Genomic DNA, 22619 nt, shown 5'->3' with positions numbered 1-22619 from the left:
AAAAGATTACTGGGGAGGATTAAACAGGTAATATTCTGCATCAGTGAGATTAAATATCTTGCACAGATAAAAAAAACAAACAGGTGAACAGTGGTGGACCAAGAAACTACAGGGGGCCTGAAATGGAAAGGTGTGGGTTAGGATTAAGTGGTTCAAGCAGCCAGCTTAGTGTTGACATAGCCATTCTCTGGTCACAGACCACAGCGCAACAAACACGATGCATTTACCCCTAGTCCTCCTGACATCCAGCGCCTTCATTTCTGAGCGACAGGCTGCCAAGGCAGAGTCACTATTATGGCGCATCTTGAAGGAACAGTAGTTCGGCACTATGCAAACCCAACATGTACTTCTCATTTTATGCTCATCAGGGTAAAGGGTAGGAAGTGGATCGATCATAAAGTTATACAACCACACAAACACAAACTATTCTCTGGTACCGAATAACAAATTATTTCATCAGCATAGCATCAGAGCTTTGCTCATGTGGTACAGAACTCTGAAAAATGTATAGCAGACCTAATACACATAACTTCATTTCTGCAAGCTGAGAGTAACTGCCATTCACCAAAGAAAAAGGTATTTAGGGAATAAAAGCTCATTCAAATCTTAAATACCTTTTACAAAATTCAGTGCAAACAAACTTTAAGTATTCTAAAGAAAGGAAAAAAAGGATATTTCAGAAAGCATTATGTACAGAAAAATGTACAGTATAGTAAATAGTTAAATTAAAAAAAAAATGAGAATACATCGCTGCAAAGCAACAAATTCAAAGACTGACCAAAAGCAAACATATCATCAACTAAATGCATCCTGTGGAACAAAGAAAGCTAACTTCCTGCCATAAACCTGCTCAATTCGTTTTTTGGTAAATCAAAAGGGAAGGAAATGGAAATGATGAGTGGATGGGGAGTAATTTGCATGGAAGAGTGTGGGTGCCAGCATCTCATGATGGCTGCTTTTTCTTTGATGTAATGGCATTATTAAGAGACTTCACTAGTACAGAATGTGAAAATTAGGGCTGAGGCCAAGGAGTGGTTTTTGCTGCTGTTTTTTTTTTGCGATTTATTCTGGAGTACTCTTCCCCTTGACTGGGTCAAGGAAACCTGGTGGCTTTCTTCAGAGCTATATTGTTAAGTCCTGACCAGGCTTGTAAGAATTTAGAGCGTAATTTACATAAAAACCTGTTAAGGCACGTCTAAATAGGTTTTATTTTTTTCAAATAGCACTATAAATTTAAGCTTTTCTTTGTCTACTCGTGCACCAGATCCTTCTGGGCTTTACGAGGGGCAGCAAATGGGGAAAGACTGATGTGTCTGTGTTCTATGTTGGAGCTGATAACTTTTTAACAATCATAAAAAATGGTTTGTGGATTTTAAGTCTTGATTTTCTAACATGGAAATACAACCTTATTTGATATTTTAGAGATTAAAAGCATGATGATGAAAGATGAAGAAGCACAGAAATAGGAAAAATCCCAAAACAAACAGAAATAATAGGCAAGAAAAAGAATATCATTTATGTCCTATGATAATGATTTTTCATACTTGTTAATAAAGTAATTTCCAATTAACTAGCTTCAGTGTGTCAACATCATTTTATACTGTTGGTATGGCTTACTTCACATTGTAGATCTGTTTAAATATTTCAGCAGCCTATATTCATAATTAGAAAATACCATGATTTCCGGATTCTCATTATAAACATTCTTTCCCTGTATCCTGACGCTACAAGAATTCACATTTGATTATAAACGAGAATTTTTTTGCTTGAACTGTGGCGTAAATTTTAATGTTTTCCACTTTATACTGCCTCTTTTGCACTCTTCACATTCTCATCATCTGACAAGTAATGACAAAGCTTAGAGGGCAAAATAGGTGGTATTATTCTAGAACTAGTCTTCGGCATGTTACTGTCTTCTTGCTGCATTTATGGAGTGTACATATGTGCAGAGGGAAAAAAAAAACACCTTGTGTAAAAGTACAGAAAAACTAAAATTTTTGTACAATTGTGTGTTTTATTGTTAAGATAGAGAAAGCAAGTCACAGGAGTCCCATCTTTGTGCTAAAATGGGACTGGTTTGCATTCCGAACCTAACAGTAGTATATTTATCTATATTTCAAACAGTCTTGGACAAAATTTAAACAGCAAATGGCAACATCCAGTTTTAAAGGAAAAATAAAAGCAGACAAGACACAGATAATAGGTGGCAGTAGATTTTGGGCTTTCTCCTTAAGCACCCAGATACCTACCTCGAATTCCTGTTAGGGAAATTCCCAGTGAGAAAAGACTAGGAAGGGAGCAGCGAAGTCCCACATCAGTGCGCAAGGGCAGGTGAACTGTTTTGTAGTGCCGCTGAATGGCTGGTGAATAAAGTTTGATAAGATTTATTTCCTGACAGTTTATTTATAATAAATAGGTATTTAAGCCATCTTATTATTGATTGCTGCCCCCCTACCTCCATAAGTGAAAGTGGTTTAACAAAGATGCAGCGATGCAGACGGGTCTTTTGTGGAAAAATGTTCAAAAATTATAACATCGTTTAAGATGAAGTATATGAACTTCCTTGGATAAATAACCTCTTGATTAAAAGGTAAAGAAGCTGATTATGCTCTTTGTAAAACAAGTATTTGAAGTATGCAGCATCAGGACAAAAAGAATTCTGCATATGTACGAACAGATGAAATAATGTTGTGACATTTTATTTATATTTAAATGTAACATTTGGACACACACACAGAGATACTAAAAGGTGCTGCTTCTAGATGTGATTGTTGGAACAGCATAAAAGCCACAATAACAGAATATCCTCATATGCAATTAAATATTTTAGATTCGACCTCATATAGACCTGCCACTAATCGAAGATGCACAATCTGAAACAAATTTGTATGTTATAAACATGATACATGAACAAGTGTCAGTTAAATCTTATAAATGCAAACAGCTCTCTTTTCTGCCTTTCATTTCATTCTTGACAAATAAGACAGCAATGAATAAATTTGATAATGAATGACACAACAGAAGCCCAAGACTTTAACGAGAATAATGAAGTATAAATCAGGAGAAAAAGCAAACATGAAAAAGTCACATAAACCTACATGTACATGTTTGTGTGTTGTGTGTGTGCACTAAAATCCCTTCCAGATAAGCTCCAACACCAATGCCAACATCAAGCATGATACATGTATTCTGCATGGACACTACGTAAGCATACACAGTGAAGTCCACATTTAGACCATGAAACATGTGATCAGGATGGCTTCTTCACTGTGTAAAGTGTAAGTTTCTTTTTATGTGATCTGTAAAGGTTTTTTTTAATATACACTGCAGATTTCTTCTAAATATATGATCAGTACAGCCTTATTATTATGCAAATTAGTATAAGTTTTAAATTATAATGCAATTTAGTACAACTTTCTAAATTGTTATGAGAGCAATTCAGTTATATTACTGTGTAAAATAAACAGCTTATTATTGTATTACAAGTGTAACTTTCATATTATATGAAAACCATTCAATTTTTATTATGTGAATACACCTTTCTATAAGGTGATCAGTGCAGTTTTCTTGTTATGTAAGCGGTACATTTTTACTATTATGTAACAAGTGAAACTTTCTATTCATTTATGAGAATTCCATGTTAGCAGCATAATGCATCCTATGTAACAGAGATAATCCATACGTGATAACTGTGGTGGAGACTTCTGTATCATGGATGACTGTCCTTTTTATCTGACAGCAACATAAACTATATCAGCCTGTATTACAGATGGACTGACACATTAAGGATCTTGTGGGGTTTTTTTCCCCAAAAAGAGTTTTTAAGTGCAGAGATATCAGTAAGCCATTCTCAGCAACTGTGACAGTTCTTCATCGTTTCAGCATGCCAGGTGATTTTATGATAGTGATGACTGGCAGCGGTAACAGAATTCAACCTTAAACTCTGCCAATGAACTTGTTTGTCTTTAATGCACAGCCAGAAGGATGCAAAAGGCTCACCATTATCTGCTGAAGCTCCGTTCTTCTCTTCCAGACTGCGACTTCTCTTTTCATCGAAACTCAGCTTACTTGTGTCTGCTGCAAGTTACAATGTGTGTTTCTACTATTATGTTGAAGCAGATCACTACAGGCTGTACAATTCTGTGGTTGGCAGAAGCATGCAATCTCTAACTTATGCCACATCTGTGTTGATTATGAAAGGCAGTGTGAACCAGAAATAAGCCCACAGCTTCATACAAAACAGCAAAGCCAGTCATGCTTGAATTCCCAACAATAATGTTCAACACAAACACAAAAAAGTATCCACAATCAGAATGACCAATTAACACAACAAAATCAAATAAAGTGTAATCACAAATAAAAGTGTATTTAAGGTTTAAATACTACATAACAATTTCATGTGAAGAAATATTATGCCAAATTAAATCTGACAGAAACCCAAAACTCCACCACTCTATAACCTGTGTGAAGATTTAAGTAAGTGAGATATGTAAACTACTCCCCACAAGTTGAAAAATAGAGCACATGGGTCAACCAAACTGCAAGTTACCTGTGCTAGTACTGCTGGGTGAAATAATGTTAATGTCAATGGGCTGTGAAGTTGAGTGCTGGCGGGATATCAGCATTGGAGGAGAGGAAAGCAGCACAGGCCGTACGACATCTGAATCCTGGTGGTTGGTTTTCACCTCCTCTGCAGAGGATGACAATCTCTCCCCACCATCTCTCTCTCCTGTAAACATAATGATCTCCACCTGTGGTTTTTTTCTTAATGTGCATGTGCCTATGTCCATCCTAAATCTTTAGCAATGTGCCAAAAGTCAGCTATCAGCATTATGTGTACCCTTTTCACAGTAGACCATCATTTCTAATCCAACAACTTTCTTTTCTTTAGGTTTATTTGTGTTTGTTTGTTTGTTTGTTTGTTTGCGGAAAAATACAGACAACCATGGACATTTCTCAGAAAATGTAATGTGGCTGTGTTCAGGTGAATACTGAGTATGAATCACAAAAATGAAATGATGAACAAATAGATTTAGTGTTCTGAATGGTGAAGATTAAAGTGGCATAGATTCCATGTAAAATACAGTTTCTGCAAGTGATTTGGTGACTATACCAAACATCACATGCATTTTCTTTTAATTCCATTTACTAGCTTTTGTGAAGTTTGCAGGTATCTACTTATATATATATAATATTTCATTGTACCAAAGCTATTATTTTAATTAAATTTCGGCATGAATGGAGTAAAATTGAGTGACAACTATAACTGTCACTGAGAAAAATTAACACCTGATGAGTGTGAATTTATAATACATCAAGACAAGACAATAATAATAAGCTTAACAAATTAGTCGGGCATCTTATCCCTGACAAAGGGGATTGTCAGTGCAGAAGTAGTACATATTATTTACTTATATTGACATAAATGGAATACATTTTTTTAAGTGAACAGTGAAACAAGATGAAGAAACTTCACAACTGCTTCATGTCTACATTAAAGAGCAAACCTCCTAAAAGTCTATTACACAAAGAAAAATTCTATACCTTGAAAAAAGTAGAATACACACCAAGAAAATGAATGTAATGCTACTTTAACCTTACTGTTTCATCTGTGATCATGTATTCTCTTTAACCCATTTAAGCCAGAGGTTGAATTTTTTTAATTTGTGCATGAAATTCACGTATGTCACCTACAGATATTTAAAGAAAATATTTTGAAAAGAAAAAAAAATATTATTACCTCACTGTTCATGTCTTTTCTCTCTAAACTTGTCATGCTTTCGTCCCTGGATGCCTCATCTGCTTGGAAGGTGTTTTCAGGCTTTGCACTGGCTGAAGTGATTGATGTGTGCTCACCCTCATCTCCCCAGTCCCACTCTGGAATGGTGGGATCTGGGGAGCCTGGGATGAAACTGGCTGCTTTTTGTGTTGGGGTGCTCACCTGTGACTGGTTGAGAATTATCAAAGCTTAGAGCAACCCTTATATGACTAGAGGTGTATCCAATGATCCATTCAATCATGACATCATATAAGAACTAAACAAGTTAGGTAACTCGTCAGAGAATTTTTTTCTGGTTTTAAAGAGGCCTTCACTAGAACACTAGTTAGTTCTTGATAAAAATATGACACTTAAAATCAACATTTTTGTACCTTGATGACTAGAGGCACCAGAAACTGTCTACAGCTGGTATGATCTAAGTTTTCAGGCCATTTGGGGAGTGAAGTGTTAGAGACCTCACTTTTCTCAGGGCGAGCTTTACATGAGGGAGGTGCCCATCTCCTCTCCCTCACTGCCTTACCTTCTCCAACCCTCTATGAAGTAAGGTACCCATTCAGTCCCATGTCCATCAGCATGAGGCAAAAGCCAAACCTTGATTTGTGAATCCTATCATCTTAGTAAAGAGTATTGAACTAATGGACTGCAAAAGTCATAAATCAGGTTCTTTCTGTTAACTCAGACACAGGTTTGGCTAGGAACAGACATGATCCCTGACTATAAATGGTGAAAGGAATCTTTTGTCTTCCATGCTAAGCATAACCCAGCAACAAAATATAAAAAGGAGGGGGAAAAGACACTTTAAGTAGAAAGAAAAATTAGATTGGAATTCAAGATGCCCCAAAACTTTGCAGCTGATAAGAAGGGTTCCCCCATCTCCTGAAAACAAACATTCTCAAGAAAATATGTTGAGTATCACATTAAAATCTCACTTTGGTAGGTGTGTCTTGTGAACGAGGAGAACTTGGTAGAGAGCTGCTAGGGGTCAATGCCAAGTCAAACAGTTCCGATTCATGAATATCTCCCAGGTCTGATGTTGCTGCTATGTCCATCCGCATCAAGTGTTTATTTGAGGGCAGTGGGCCTGCAAATGCTGATACCAGCCGGGAAGGAGTTTTGAAGCTGTCATTGTCAGAAGTTACCTGCCATACAACAAGACAACCTTTAATGAAGTTAACATAATGAAAATGATGACTTCTACTATTATGATTTTGTCTACCACACAGTCACTGAAGAAAAGCTCTCGCTCAAGTGTGAAGACAAGATGGTAGAACAGATGCTATGTTTCTTTTGCATTCCACAAAATCTTGGTCACACCCACACAGCTATGAAATGCACGACAAATTTTTGACTGGATGGTCTCAGCTGGTAATTTATGGCCTGGGAATAATATAACAGAAGGACAAGAGCAGGACTATACCTGTCTAGAAGTGCTATTGTTCTTGGGTCTATAACCCATTCCACGTGGCTCGCTAGGTTCATCACAAGATGTGTGTGCTCCAGGACTGAAGTGCAGCTCCATATGGTACCTTTCATCTGAATTGAGGCCCTGTGCATTAGGAAACAAAACATTTCTTTAAAGTGTTGATGGGCTATATTTCATGTGATCTGCTAGCTTTAATAAAAGAATCTGGCAAGTAAAGTTATAAGAGATATTTTAAAACATAAAGATTGGGTGATTCTTACACTGGGATTAATACCACACACAAGATCTTTCAAATTAATCAGATAAACGATAAAATTCATTAGAAAAATTATTGTTACTTATCTTCAATAAAAACTATTTCCCTCAGTGAAATAAGCTGTCAAAGGTTCTTCAGGTTTAATATCCAGCTGCTTTGAAGTATGTTTTTGATACACAGTAATTGTAAAGTATCACTCATGGTACATATTTGGAAGAAAACAACACTTGAGGTACATTTTCACACATCTCATTCACAGTAAATAACTGCTAATCATTCAGGATACTTAACTGCTTAGTATCACAAGGTGATTACTCAGACAACTTGTTCAGCGACAAAAAAGTTAGGTGCTTTTTTTTATGTTTGAAACAAGCACTGAAACCTTTACCTGTGTCAAAATGATGCTCATCAAAACGAAAGGGCTTATCAGCACCTGAAGATCAACACAACATAAAACTCAGGTCTACTTTAACTTCCTTAAGGTGCAGTGACACATACCCCACTCTTGCTGTTTGCACTCACCTTGGAAGGGTCCTCAAAAAGCATGATGACAATTTGAGACATGTAGTTTAGCTCAGCAGTGGCATCTAGGAAACTCATCGCTCTGTCCCACTGACTGTCTGAGGCAGGCTGAAAAACAAGTTATCAATTTCAGCATGCGCTGTTAACCATAACATTTTCTCTACTAGAATTTTGTTTCAAGTTGAATGTAGATTTTGAAATTAAAAAACAAATGGCTTCCACATATTTTAAGTTAAAAACAACAACTAACCTCAAAGAGACAGCCATGGCGAAGAATGTTGAGCACTGAGTGGATGTGTGACTCACTTGTGAAGTACAGTCTAGTGCGCACAAACCGTTCAGGAGATGACACACCCTTAGAATACCTGTTGCACACACACACACAAATTAAAGAACGATAGCTACAGTGTATTGTTGGCATTTCAAAGCTTCTGATTTCTGGCCATTTAATAAAGCCCTGGCATACATATGACTTCCTTAACATTTGGAATAGTGATGGAGAAATTACTGTAACATCTCCTTAAGTGCCAGCAGAGGAAAGAACTTTTCAACATTTACATTAAAAGTGCCCACAAGACAGGTCTCTATGACAATCGCAATAATGCTGGCACAAGGAGGAATCACGATATTTGCAACAGTTCAGGAGACAGAACAAGTATTCAAAATTTATGTTAGTCATTTATGGCTATTAAAAAACATTATCAGAACTTTAATCTATACTGCTTTCACATTAAAGACAAGACACAACAGTCAAACCTACTGAAGTCAACTCAGATTTCATGATCTTCTTGTTCTTCACTCAAGATATTAGAATTGACACTAATAAGTCAGAAAGAGACACTTTCAGGTAACCAACTCATACAACTCCAATACAGCAATTAAGTGATTTTAAAAAAATTGCTTACAGAGTTAGTACAAAGAATGTACATGACAGATTTGGAGAAGCAAGGATAGTAACAAGGCAAGTTGATTCCTCTCAACAGACTTGCAATACAGTATAGGCCTTACAAATGATATTCATGTTAAGAATGGCAACAAGAAATCCATCTCACCGGGAGTCTAGGCGGGTGGCATCATCATCCATTGCAAGATTGCTCACTTGCAAGAAATCAGATCGAATTTTTCGCAATATAGGAAGGCAATAATTTTGAGCAATGTGCAGTTTCTCCTCTGTTGTAATCCCATATTCCTTGAAAGAAAAATCAGAGTTTTTGTTAGTCTACAAGAGACTGTTTTTTTGAACTTAGTGGTCTGCTCACACAGATTTAGAGATATTTTTGTTTATAACAGTGGTGTTCTGGAAACAAGGAAAGACTGAACTGTTTGGTTGAGTCATATCCTGCTATATCATAGCAAAGCAATTAGCTCCGTAAATAGGTACCATACAAGCAGAAAATGAACAGCATGCCTGAGACCAGATCTGAATCCAGGCTAGCTGACTTTCACTATGTTGGTGAGAAGTGGTTATCCATCGCGCCACTATGGGAAAGAGGACCGAAGGCTCTTTCCTAGCATTGGTTGTGGTCCTAAACAGACCTTACCTGTGGGATAATGATGTCTGCTAAAGCCTTTGAACACATAAACAGCTCCTGTGCTCGCTCAAAGTTCAAAGTGCTTTGGTTGTGCTGGAGATCATATTTGATGCAATCATAGATATCAGGGATTTTGCTGACTTCAAACTTCCCTGACTTAAGCTGAAAGTCTTTCTCGAGTTTTGCCCACCGCCGTATAAGAAGCTCCCAAGATTCTCCATTGTATAATGTCAGGTCTGCAAACAAGATTAAAATCCCAGACAAAATAACAAGAAACGCTTTGGTATAGCAAAACATTCTGCACTGCCAGGCCTTCATTACCAGACACTTCTATTTTCAAAGAGGAAACCATCCTGACCAGATCTAAAAACAATATCTGACTGAAGACAAACATTTTGGGATGGAAGCCTTGAAAGGCATTTGAAGGTCTTTGATGACAGTAGTTCACAAGTTCTTACACTAAGTCAAATGTTTACATCTGATAACCACAGTAAAATTTACATAGTTAAGAGATAAGATTGAAAATGATTGAAAGGAGCGAATGTAAGACCTTGCAAGGATCTTTATTTTTGATACCACCATCTTCTGTTACCTCGTGTTTTGAGCTCTGCCTTCAAAGTGCGGATCTTGGATGTGATTTCTCTGATCATCTGATAGACCCTTTCACACATGGCGAGGGGATTCTTCACAAAGTCCATAGCATTATTTAATGCCAAAGTGTTCAATGGGTTTAGCTGTGACATATGGAGAGACATTATTAGCAAGATTTTCATTTTCAAAAGCAAAATGTCACATTTTTGCTTTCAAAATATCTGCATGACATGCAAAATAGTCATTTGCATTAACATAGATAACTGCTAGCAGTATACTAGTAAAAGCTAGTATTCACCTTAAAATAGTCCTCTTCATTAAAATCTCTCTTTTGGTTGAAGACATCCTTCAGTTTTTCTTTCACTCTGTGAAACAGTCATATTTCTTCAACAGCAAGTTAACGACAAGACATCAACAAAGTACTCAAACATTATTAAAATTATTGCAATCATTCAAGTGCACAATTTTCATCAAATTATTGGACTGCAAATATCAATCCAAGTCTGCGCACACTAAAATTCAAATTTGTTGTTCATTAAGTCAATGTCAACTAAAGTTATTTTTTGTTAACACATAAATATAAACAAGACAACATAAAATTGATTTTGGTAGTATAACGATAATGATAACCAGATGGTGTAGAATACTTTTACACATGACTGCTGAATTATAAACATGGTGCAGCTACCTGTTAAAGACTGCCCAGGAAGTGACACATGCTCAAAAGACTCCTTACTTATAACACTTATTAATGTCTCAAACGTAAGACACATTACGCTCAAAACACATATCCCTTATTAATGCTTCAAACATAAAATCATAAGGAGAAACACAAATCTTGAAAAATTAAATCAAGACGATAAAGCACAAAGTACCACACCAGATGGGGAAAGATTTGAGGAAACATGTAGAAAGAAGCAGATACTTGCATTACAAATTTAAGCTTAAAACAAAATAGTGGTAAAACTTTTTTTCATTTTTCTAAGTGCTTTTTCGTTTAAATCTCATCCTGTCAGTTCTGATTAAGTTATAACTGATACAGCTTTCAGCACTGATTACACATTACACATTCAACCAAGCTACAATGGCAGGTCCATCAAAAACATACACAATCATAAGTCTAGCACTAGGAAGACATCAGATAAGACAAAAAATACAACAGGGAGGTAAGTTAGAATATGTGTAGGGATGAAACAAATAATTAAAAAAAAAAGCCTGGAAAGCTTATGGATGGTATAACTGAAGTCTTTGAGACCTTTGTCCACTTACACTATCTGACACTTGGAGGTCTTTCCATCTGCATCTAGGAGACCATTAGTATTAGCAGATTTTACCATCTGCACCAAAATGGGTGCAAGCTCTCCTTCCAATGCAAGCAGTCCCTGCAAATATCGAAATTAAAAAAAAAAAACAACCAATGATATACCTTTCCTGCACAACATGCTTACAAATGCACAAACTTCTTTTTTTAAAAAAACAGTTTTTCTTGTTGAAACAAAACTGATGCATCCTTCACTTATTTCTATAAATCTTTTTGAGTCTTTATATTTTCATGCAATAACACCAGACTTCACTAATACTTTAAATGCTTCCCCTTTGCTCAAACACTAAAGAAAGTACACCATGCACTAGGTGAGTTATCAATTAATCCACAAATGTTACAACCACGACAAACCATAACTCTCATTATTTTATACTTTAATGTACTACCCTGCCAAGTTTCAGGTCCTTGAGACTGACCTAATACACAAGCATACTCCAAGTTCTTAACTCTTCCCTAACAGTACACACCGCAAATGTGAACATCTTCATAGTTATAGCTCACTTGTCTCAATACACTTGTACGAGTCAAGACTGGCCTACTACAACATTAAACAGATATACACACACCTTGGCAAAAGCTGCAGCAGTCATCTGTACACGCCCCTCATCAGAAGCATAGATTTTTAGGTCATGTCGAAATGTGCTGTGGAGTCTGAGAAACCCTAGGCCAGGGGCTTCAAACTGACCTATATCAACAGTTGTACCTTTGTCAATACAGGCATGGGGTTGTCAATACAAGTGCAAGTGAGATACAAATAAAAAACCTGGGAGAATACAGGTGAGCTACCAGCATCGTTAAGTCACTGGACTTCACTTCACTGAATTCACCAGCAGCTTGAGTTCTCTTGCACAGCACATAAATGCAATTTGTGGACTAACCTTTCAAGTAAATCCAGAGTTAAAATTCTGTGCTGCTGTGGTAACATTCTGTCAACAACTCACCTTGCCCACCAGGGTAGAGTGTACGGAATGCTTTGCCCAAATTTTCAGCCTGAATTCTGCCTGCTGGAGTGAGTTCACCTCCCCACTTTAAAATAAGCAGAAGTGAGGGATCTCGAGGTGCATCATCTTGAAAAAAAAGTATCAAATACATTTTTTGGTACCATCAGAACAAAAGCAGAAAGAAAACTTTTTTGGGAATAAAGAATTCACAATATCATTGCAGATTAAAGATCTTAATATTAATGATTTTTCCCAAGTTTATTTACAAGATTAAAGACCAACCTGAATGGTTTATGTTTTTTGCAGATATGTCAATTTCAGCCTCCAAAATCCATTCAATAATTATCCGCTATGATCCACACTTGGGATCAATGAGCACCATTAACAGTGTACTACATCACACTAGTGCACCATTCACAACACTGCCAGCAGTCAACACCAAACAGAATATGAGCGACATTTCAGATTATTCGGATGTTGACAGTCTGTATTTCTTGTTGTTTTGAAAAACTGCTAATTTAGCATGAGAAATGCAGACTTTCATCTGAATAATCCAAATTGTCCCTCATTCTCTCTCTGTTTGGTGTTGACGGCTGGCAACGTTGTGAATGATGCACTAGCGTGACATAGTATACTGTTACCAGCACTCGTTGATCACAGGTGCAAAGCGCGTGGTTTGCTAACTGATAATTAACGGATGGGTTTTGGAGGCTGAAATTTACAGGTTAGGTTTATATCGCCTGTATCTACCATTATCTGCAAAAAAACGCAAACTATTCAGGTTGGTCTGATGGGAGATTTTGGGCTGTCTAAATGTTGTCACCACATATTGTGATGACTAACTTCTGAAAGGATTTGTTTACCTGCAAAGTATGCTAGGTCTTGGTAACTAAAAGCTTTGGTGGGTTCACTGAATGAGTATTATAATTAACTTCAAATAATGTAAATAAGGTTTTTTGAGCATTACAATTCTATGGGAGCAGCTTCCAATCTGATCTTTACTTCTCACCGGAGACAATTGAATAATGGAAAGAAGCTCATGACTGTAATGTAATAATTACTTGAGTAAATACTATTCACTGTATATATCTGTATTTACACAGTTTCATTTAACCTGAAAGCATCTGGGTACATGCTCTAGGACAAATGAGTTTGACAGTGGCTAGCAGCAAGTCCAACTATCTGAGTTAGTTACAAAAGCATTTAACAGATGGATGGATTATGGAGAATTACAATTACTAGTCATTTTGCTCTGAAGTTACAATTACTAATCTTTGTCAATATTGTTCAGGAAATATGTTTTTGGTTAATGGATTAACACCTCAAATAAAATGTCGACTCTCCATCATGAGAGTATTTGCACAAAACATGAGTAACAGGCCATGCTCCAACAACAGCCCACCCTTAAAACTCCAAGTACTTTCTGTATGTGACTGATAATAAACAACGCTTTGGAACACCAACTCTTTAATGCTACTATAAGAGAATGGTTCTGCTGTACACCAGTTCCTTAATATTACAATAAAGAAGGGTTTTACTGCAAGATTTTTATGACTGATATTTTGTCATCTTTCATACAAAGTATTGCATGATTTAAAAAATCTAAATTGACTGATGTGGCTGGTGGATTATAGCAAGCTATGAAATTTCCATACAGCATTTTTAGTCAAAAGTATCTATCTACTACGCTAATAGCCTATCATTAATATGCTTTGAAAGTACTTAGTAATTTGGGAAAAGCAAAAACTGACAGCAAGCATTAATGTGGCACTCACTACTTACAATCATTTAAATATCTTGATTAATAAATCAAAGCTATAAACCCAACCCCAAAGCTGCAAACAAGACCAACATAAGAAGAGCAACAGCAACAATACATACAGGCACAACCAACAAGGTGGTCCACAAAAAACAATTTAATTCCTATTTGTTATAGTTAGAGACAACTCTATTTTGCCAAGAGTTGGAGGGCAAGGAGGAGATGGGAGGTAAATTAGAGAGTGCAAACAGAAGGCTTCCCTTAGTTTCAGCACCCGCCACTGGTTGACAAGGAACTGAGGTTCTCTTTTGCACTCAGAGACCCATTTTATTATAAACAAACATTTTTAGTAGCATCATGATAAAATCCACATCATCAAAGAAAATATAGTTTTGGTATTCCAAACATGAAAATTCTGTATAAGATTTTGTTTGAGCTGTTATGAGATTGCTTTTGAGCTCACCGATGTTGTTGTTCAAATAAAATAAGCTGATAAAGACGGTGTGAGAAAAACTTATGTTACTTTATTACAGTGACTTAATTTTACCAGATAAAAATCTTTAAACAAAGTATGAAACAGGAAGCTAATGCAAGCTTTGCTTGAATGAAATTTTTTAATTAAATAAAACTTTGGAAAATGCTAGTCACATGATCACAGATCAATTACTTCAGCCCACAGTCTTCCTCAGCTACATGCACAGAAAATGCCAGGGTAATAAGTTTTGAACCACTATTGATAAATAATAGACATGATGAAACCAAGCAAGCAGGCAGAGAAAACAGTGAAGATGTGGCAGCCAAGAAAGTGCTCTCAGGAAACAAAATAATAAAATTATTTTTAAGCAAAAGGGAACCAGTCAAAATGCACAAGACCTCTGAAAAATTGTGCAGCAGTCGAAAAATTAGCAAAAGTAATCTTCACAAATATGAAGGGTTCAGTTCCTCAGTAGTATGAAATAGTCCTGAACAGATGCTTCAACTTATGATTCACTAAATGCCCCAGCAGTTAAACAATATTACCACATTGGAAAATTAATTTTGAAGACCATAGGAGAAATCTCCTTTCAAAGAGGATACATGCTTCTTCTAAGCAAGTGACCACAAAAAAAGACTATATCTAAGAATTTTATTTTCCAGTCCTCTTTCCAAGCTAAGCATCTGCTTATGTAGAACGGCTTGTAAGGTCCAGGACTGCATGTAGAATAAGTCCAAAGTTGCTTGTTGAGTAGGTTGTAAAGTCTATCATTAATAGGTTGTAAAGTCTATCATTAATTCCTGTATCATTACAGTGCATTATCAGCCAAGTTCCTTTTCTCATGTGGCCAGAGAGTGATCACAAAAATCTGAGGAAGGAACAGAGGCGGTCAAGGGATTGTCTCTCTTTTAATGTCTTTTTTTTTTTGTTTTGTTCCAAGAATCCAACTAGATGCAGTGGCTCAGTCCAAAACACCTTTCTTTGTTTTGTTTCTTTTAATACTGCACATTGCAGTTTTTTTGAGTTATACGTTATGTGAACAATTCCTCCATCAAGTTCAACCATTCAAAGATTATCTTTGTGGAAGAAAATGTGACTGTGTCTTAGTTGGCTTATCCAAATCACTGATCTGCATTAAGTCATAGCCTCTGTACCCTGACGGGATATATATGGCATGAACTGCTGGCAAATTTTCTATTAACTCATAAAATGAGGCCTTTGTAAATGATTTCCACTTTCGCTATCAAATCAAAGCAGAAGAAGGGAGCTGTTATGTTCATGGAAGTACATGATCTCAAACTTTATGGTGTGTTGTGTTTCTGGCTTGCTGGTATGAAGCTTGGGGGTTGAAGGGAGGTGGGCAGAGGAAGGAGTGGAGTCAATGACTTTTGCTAAAAGAAGAAAAGAAAGTAACTGAGAAACTTATGGTTAACATACTGCTGGCATTAAGAATTTCAGCCTGATTGATCTTCAACTGTGTTTCCAGAAGTCGGCTTTCAAGGGGCTAGTCACGACCTGATATCTTACCTCTGTGACATTTGTGCTGGTCTCGGCAGACTGACAGCAGTTAATGTATGGTCCATACACCAATGAGGCAAAGCATAAAGAGATTTGCGTAAGTCTACTGGAAGTAGCTTCAGACAGTGCAAAATATGGATGGTATACTACAGTGTACAAGATATAGCCCCTCCACCTTTGCATGTGCACGCATGCATGAGCACACAAATGCGTGCGCACACAAACACACTTAAAGTTTCATGTATCTAAATATTTCTTACATCAAATTATAGTGCAATGAAATAAAGAAATACATTAAAATGAAAAAATCATCCACTTAAAAATGCTAAATATTCATCTGTAAAAAAAAAAGGAAAAAAAGACAATTTTCATTTTTTCAATTCCCTTTTTAAGTCCAAAACTTATATGCATATGTAATATCACTTTTACGATTAAAGAAAAAAGTTTAACAAAGAACTCCTAATTATTAAGCTTTTAAAAAAAAATAAGTGTGGAGATACTTGATCAGGATTATTAAACCAGCCATTTTAAGGACAGCACATCTTTCTCACGCATTTCCATCAACAATTTTCTTGTTAAACAGAGATGTACAGGAAACAACAGCAAAAGCTCTCATACTGGATGCTCCAAGTTATACACTTATCAGAAGATAACCAAAATGAAAGAACCCAGTCATACTGAAAGACACCAAGGCAGTTCACATTTTTTAGTAAGGGGCATTCTGCTCCAAACCAAATTGCTTTGGTAAAGTGGGTGAGGATTTAAACAAAATTAAAGGGCATAAGAGAAACCAGAAACTATGCATGTAGGGCAGCATGTTTTTATAAAACACATACAAACCAAAATGTTTTTGAAAGGGTCTCAAGCTAAGGAGATTTTACTAGAGTGATCTAACACTTCCCTGGCGTTATCAGGGCTGCCAAAGCATGCACAAGAGGACTGAGCCTGAATGAATTAATCTGAGACAGAGGGAAGAAAAGTTTACCCCACAGCCCATGACCATGCACTCCGGATGGGCCAGGGTACAGTTCCGCCTCTTCCGCAGACCCAAGGGGGGTAGAGGCATCCTCTGCTAACGACGGCAAACAGTGTGGCATGACGTTCCGAGACAGTAAACAGGGAACAGAAACAAACAGAATGAAAGACAGACTGACAGCCTTTTAAGGTTATTGCGGTATGGACAGATTTCAATAATGCCCTCCACTTCCCCGTGAACATACAAATAATACACAACCACAAAAAAGGCTGGGAAAAACAAATGGGATAAATTTACAGATAAAATTAACCAGAAGGAAAAGACAGGAAAATCACAGACCCGAAGATATAGCAAACAATCAGTAATTGATGAGGACAGAAGAGCTGTATTTTTCTTCAACTGAAAGAGAATTTAAACTAGATGACTGTTGACAAAAATTAAGATAAAATGTGGTAACAACACTGATACCGGCACACACACAAAAACCAAGAAATGTGAACCAGCATCAACTGCAAATGTGCCATCAGACCCAACCCCACTGTACCTGTTGTAATGCAAGAAAGCAGTGAGTACAAGGAAAAAAATCTTTATTTTCTAACAGCTAATGTGTTGCTATGACTAGTTTATATTGCATATTTTTCTATTTCATCTATATGGTTATAAGAGCTTGACCATTTCGATTAAACAAAATTATAATAATGTATTCTGTTTATTAGACAACATCAAATAAATAAAGTCTTAGTACCTATATATATATTAAGGTTTTTAAAGCAAATGTTGCTGGTAAAGGGGGAGAAGAAGTAGCAGCACAGAACCTGTTTTATAAAAGACTAGTGCCACTGAAAATCTCTATAAACCAGGAAACTAGCAGAACAATATTGTAATAACATGTTGATGTTATGAGATCTTTTCCAAATTTTGGGGGAAATTTCTAACAAAAGTATAGAATTTAACACGTTTTTGTTTTAAAATATTCTAACAAGATAAATAAGCTTCATGTACTAACATTTTCTGACTTTAATTCTGTTCTTGATCAGCTTGGCTCTCTATTCATTTTTTTTAAACAAAAAGCTTTAATTTTTATATCATTTCTGCAAAGACACAAACAACAGCACTAATTGTATACTAAGGTATAATAAACATTTTTCCAGCAGAGTTATATAAATAATTATTAATAAAACAAAACCAATTTCTCTTAAATTCACCAAGCCAAAAATTAACAGTTCACTTACCCTAATTAGCATGCAATGAAAAGAAAGAAACCAAAGGCAAGTCTAATACATTAATAATATACATGCAAGAATTAGCAAGTGCATATTATTCACAGACTGAACATAGGGATTTCATAACCAAGCGAATCATTCAAACCATGCACACAGAAATTATATAGCAAAGATGGATAAGCCTGCATGTGAAAACTGTTATACACATGGATCAGCCTGAGTGCATAAAATATAACCTCTTTTCAACTGTGTTTGACTTAGCAAATGTTATAAAATATTATTTTACAGCTTCAAAGGCACCTAGGCTTTGCTGAATCTTCAAAACTTATAGAGATGGAGTCTTTTTACTCTAGACAAAGCCTTCTGTAGAAAAAGGATTCGTCAGTAAATTAACTTCTTTTATTTTTGTATGTGCAAACAGAGGGTCTGACATCCCGTTGACACATAGAATCAACCCTAATCTAGATTTCTGGGGGTGGGGGGTTTTAATGGTAGATTTTTCTCAAGAAAAATAAGACTCCTTCAAATTATTAGCAAGGTTTCATGCCAGCACATGAATAAGTCTGTAAATGATGGTTTGAAAGTCTTCACTTCTACCTGCAATCAGAACTATGAAAAAAAGCCCTCAAGAAGCACCAAATTTAAACTGTAGACATGACAAGAGCCTGAGCTTGCTGCCTATTTGCAATTACTATGTCCTGGCTAGAATTTGCCATCAAGGAACTAAGCAGATAATGAGGCAGAAGAACTAGCCACTTCAACAAATAAGAACTGTATGCAAGACCGTGATCATAAATAGTAGAAATATCCCTTTTAAACAGCTTAAGCATTTACCTGCTTTTCACTGTGCTTGTCCTAGGCCAGATCAATTTCTGTTGCTTAAAACAAACAATTTTCAATCAATCTTGTTTTGAGGCATATTGCTTCTGCTGGGAGAAAACTGAAACCTAAACCTAAAGAACTGCTGTCAGAAAAACTGACAAGATTTAAACCCGATCACCATCACCTGAAACACCATCACTAACAATCACCTCAACACCAGTAAGTTCTATTCCAATATTTCCTTGGCAAATATCACTGAACTATATACGGCAAAGAAAGGTTTTCTGGTACGTGCTGAGGTCATTTAATATTAAGAACAGCCTTTATCAAATGATCCAGGCAAGTATGACATATGTCTATGAATCCAGGCATGTACAAAGTGATCATAAACAGCCACCAGAACAGGAATCTTCAAAAGGGATTACACATCAGTCAGAATCTTACTGTACTGTCTGGCAAGTCTCAAAACACCAGCATGTCTAAATCCTGCACATCACAAGACACAAAATAACCAGTTAATAGGCCAACCTACTGAACAGACCAGAAATAAACATCTCTGACCCCACTAGCATGTCCATGTCAGCTAAAACAAGTAGAGCAGAACTCCTTTTAAGAAAGTAATTGTTCATGATTTCTCAGATTTTGGTCGGGTTTTATTTTCAAGGGCTTTGATGCATCCATTGCCTCGTTTGGTGTATTCTCTACACATCTCTAATGAAGGCACACTGCAGAAGAATGTCCACTCAACAAAAAAGACATTCACAAATTATGTCTCCCTAAAGCTAAATATTTGAACCAATGTGTATATTCCCATGTGTGCATAAGTACTACCATGTTATGGGTGAATGAATGAATGCATGTTTGTGTGTTTTACCAAGTCGCATATTCAAGCATAATTTAGCAGACAGCAATGACAGCACCATCTCACTGTTAGATTCTATTCAACGTAGAAGCAGAATATTTGTGCTTTACATGTACAAAGTTCCTCAGAACTTGAGCCTGATCTTTGTGACATCAAGTCTTGTGGCAGCTCAGGTGAGTAACATCTTTAACACCAAGCCATCACTCCCACATCAAGATGCTCTTCAGCAGTTGTCAAGTTAAATCAGTCCCAATGCTGTCTATATGTGCTTCAACTTACTGCACATCTTAAATCTTGTTTTCTGCCAGATCAAGTTGCTTGTGGATGAATGTCAACCACGGGGATAATGGGTGGGGTGAATGACTGCTAGAACCTTTTGGCAAAATAATCAGCCAAGCTCTGTGCAAAGATGTGTCTGGACCATCTTAATTTAATGCAATAATTATATTGTAAGATCTCTTGCAGACAACAACATAAATTTGGGTTACTTTCTGAATCTTATCGAGTAAAATGTGGAGTGATGGCATATGGATGTCCTATTTCCATTTCCTAACTGCTTTCACAGTGAAACATGGAAACAAAAGGATATCTAAAAAATATAAAACAAAATATTATTAATTCTAAAAGTGACAACCTTGAAAATGTCAGCAAATATCTCTATTATGTATACAAGAATGGGATTCTTTAAGCAAGGACAAAGGGTTTAACACAATGCATGTCAAAGAACATTTTAAGTTGCTTTCATATACTGATGCATGCATGCTTGAATCAAGCATGCCTGCATGCACCCCAAAACATAACCATGCAACCATCCACACCTTTTTCTTCCTCACTCTTTCTTACATGCATGCACATGAGCACACACACACACATATACACAATTTCTTCCACTTACCAGACAAAAAATAACAATGCCATGTGAGAGAACACATTGATTAATAAAACTAAAAGAAGAAGAAAAAAGAAGCACACAAAAGCACTTCACAGCAGCAAGCCACTCTCTGCAGACTGACCATCGCTGGACGATGTGTGAGGTCGACCCTGTGGCTGGAATTTCAGCTGCACTTTGCGGTGAATTCCTGTAAACTCGTACCTGCAGAGGGCAGCACAGCAGCTCAACTCAGACACACAGAAAGAGAATGCAATGTATCAAGCACCAGACTTTAAAATCTTCTTTTCCCAGTTTCTATTACTGCTGTTTACATTTGGTGATCTCAAGTTTTTGCTGAAAATGAAAGAAAAATCAGTTACCAAGCTTCATGTACAACAGGAAAATTATGTAATTTTCCGCTCATAAAACCTATGCTTGTTTGCACAGGAAGACAAAGCAGATGCAAATACTAACACAAATATTTACATCAATACATCTTTTCATTATGAAAATTTTTTTTCAATTAAAAATCAACCTTCTCCTCCATTAGCTATGTACTTTTTCTCAAAGTACATCTAAAGGTTTGTTTTAACATCCAATTTCCGAGACATATTTGAAAGGTTTTAGTTTGTGTGAACTGAGAAGGCAAAGGAAGAAGGTTCTAATTATTTCACTTAGCATTGAACAAAAACAAGCATAGGCATTACAAGTGACCTCACAATAATCCAAAATCTCCAAAAACAACTGTTATGAGATTTAGAATTTCAGAGGGCAAAGTATCTGCGATTCCTTAAGTGCTCTGTTTACACAGGAGTTGCCTCCAAACATTTCAATTTTCAGCATATAAATAATAACTAAAACTACTCCGGCAGTTTGTCTGGTTAATTACTGCATTTTAGAGACAAGGAATGCTTTGCTGAAATCTGAAAAAAACACCCTGCTAGATCAAACACTCGATGATCATTATGTAGTTCTCCAGGTAAATACTGCCATTCATTCTAATATACAATCATGCATGATGCACTCTGCAAAAGAAACCTCCCATGAGAACTGTTTTCCTTTTCTGAAAAGACTTGAAAAGGTCACTGAAAATCAAACCTGAAAAAGAAAAACTCATAAATATCAGGCACTTTCAATCCATCAGATACACATTAGACAGCCAAAAAATGAAGGGTAAAAATGAAGGATTGCAGTAAGAAACAAGGTTCTCCAAAGTGGCCTTTGCTGAGCAGCAGTGAGCTAGTTCAGCATTCTGGCTCTCCTAAAACTTTAAAAAAAAAAAACTCTCTCATTTGCTCAAATACTCAAAAGCATACAAATCACAATTAATCCCAGTTCTTGAACATGCTCCCAACTTCTAAAGCTCAAAAACTAAAAGATTTCCTTGGATCTGAAACTTAAGGATGAAAACATCAGAAAAAGATTAGGAAAGGGGAATTTTTATCACAACACAACAGAATTCTACATCACCGATTAAGTAATAGTTTCTAGACCTTTCTTCCATATATTGTATTTAAATTAAGCTGTTCAGTTCAAATGAGTTTACACAATCTGGTTCTATTTCCTTTCTTCAGCATCTGACCTCACAAAACAGCCTTCATTATCACCACAGTCTCCAACGTAGATGAGACTATTTGTAGTACTTCCTGTATATATACCTATATAGAACTCTAGTTTTCATGGAAATCATGTAGCTAACTAACAATATCCAACAAACTTGTACAGCATGATACCTCAAACTTGTA

At 36.3% G+C, this 22619-nt stretch overlaps 1 protein-coding gene across 13 annotated transcripts in view; it reads right to left on the bottom strand.

Annotated features, from left to right (window-relative positions):
• Positions 1-4554: 4554 nt before the first annotated feature.
• LOC112561504 (inositol hexakisphosphate and diphosphoinositol-pentakisphosphate kinase 2-like) overlaps positions 4555-22619 on the bottom strand; it is a 36690-nt gene continuing 18625 nt past the window's right edge. For 4 of the 13 annotated variants that reach the window (XM_025234039.1, XM_025234042.1, XM_025234050.1 and 1 more), the window contains 14 exons: positions 17106-17192; positions 12369-12494; positions 11994-12112; positions 11373-11485; positions 10402-10468; positions 10105-10246; positions 9522-9748; positions 9033-9169; positions 8231-8345; positions 7981-8088; positions 7197-7325; positions 6709-6918; positions 5741-5947; positions 4555-4729 (listed from right to left, as the gene is read on the bottom strand). In XM_025234039.1, the coding sequence (XP_025089824.1) occupies positions 4682-4729; positions 5741-5947; positions 6709-6918; positions 7197-7325; positions 7981-8088; positions 8231-8345; positions 9033-9169; positions 9522-9748; positions 10105-10246; positions 10402-10468; positions 11373-11485; positions 11994-12112; positions 12369-12494; positions 17106-17192 (1835 nt within the window). In that variant the 3' untranslated portion in view covers positions 4555-4681. Of the gene's footprint in view, positions 4730-5740; positions 5948-6708; positions 6919-7196; positions 7326-7980; positions 8089-8230; positions 8346-9032; positions 9170-9521; positions 9749-10104; positions 10247-10401; positions 10469-11372; positions 11486-11993; positions 12113-12368; positions 12495-17105; positions 17193-21016; positions 21097-22619 lie in introns of all 13 variants that reach the window. The other 9 variants (XM_025234041.1, XM_025234044.1, XM_025234040.1 and 6 more) reach the window with 5 other exon arrangements.

This window comes from Pomacea canaliculata, linkage group LG4 (genome assembly GCF_003073045.1).
Source record: "Pomacea canaliculata isolate SZHN2017 linkage group LG4, ASM307304v1, whole genome shotgun sequence".
NCBI classification, from domain to species: Eukaryota; Metazoa; Mollusca; class Gastropoda; order Architaenioglossa; family Ampullariidae; genus Pomacea; species Pomacea canaliculata.
Note: the sequence above shows the minus strand (reverse complement) of the source record. Positions and strands in the feature narration are given on the sequence as shown.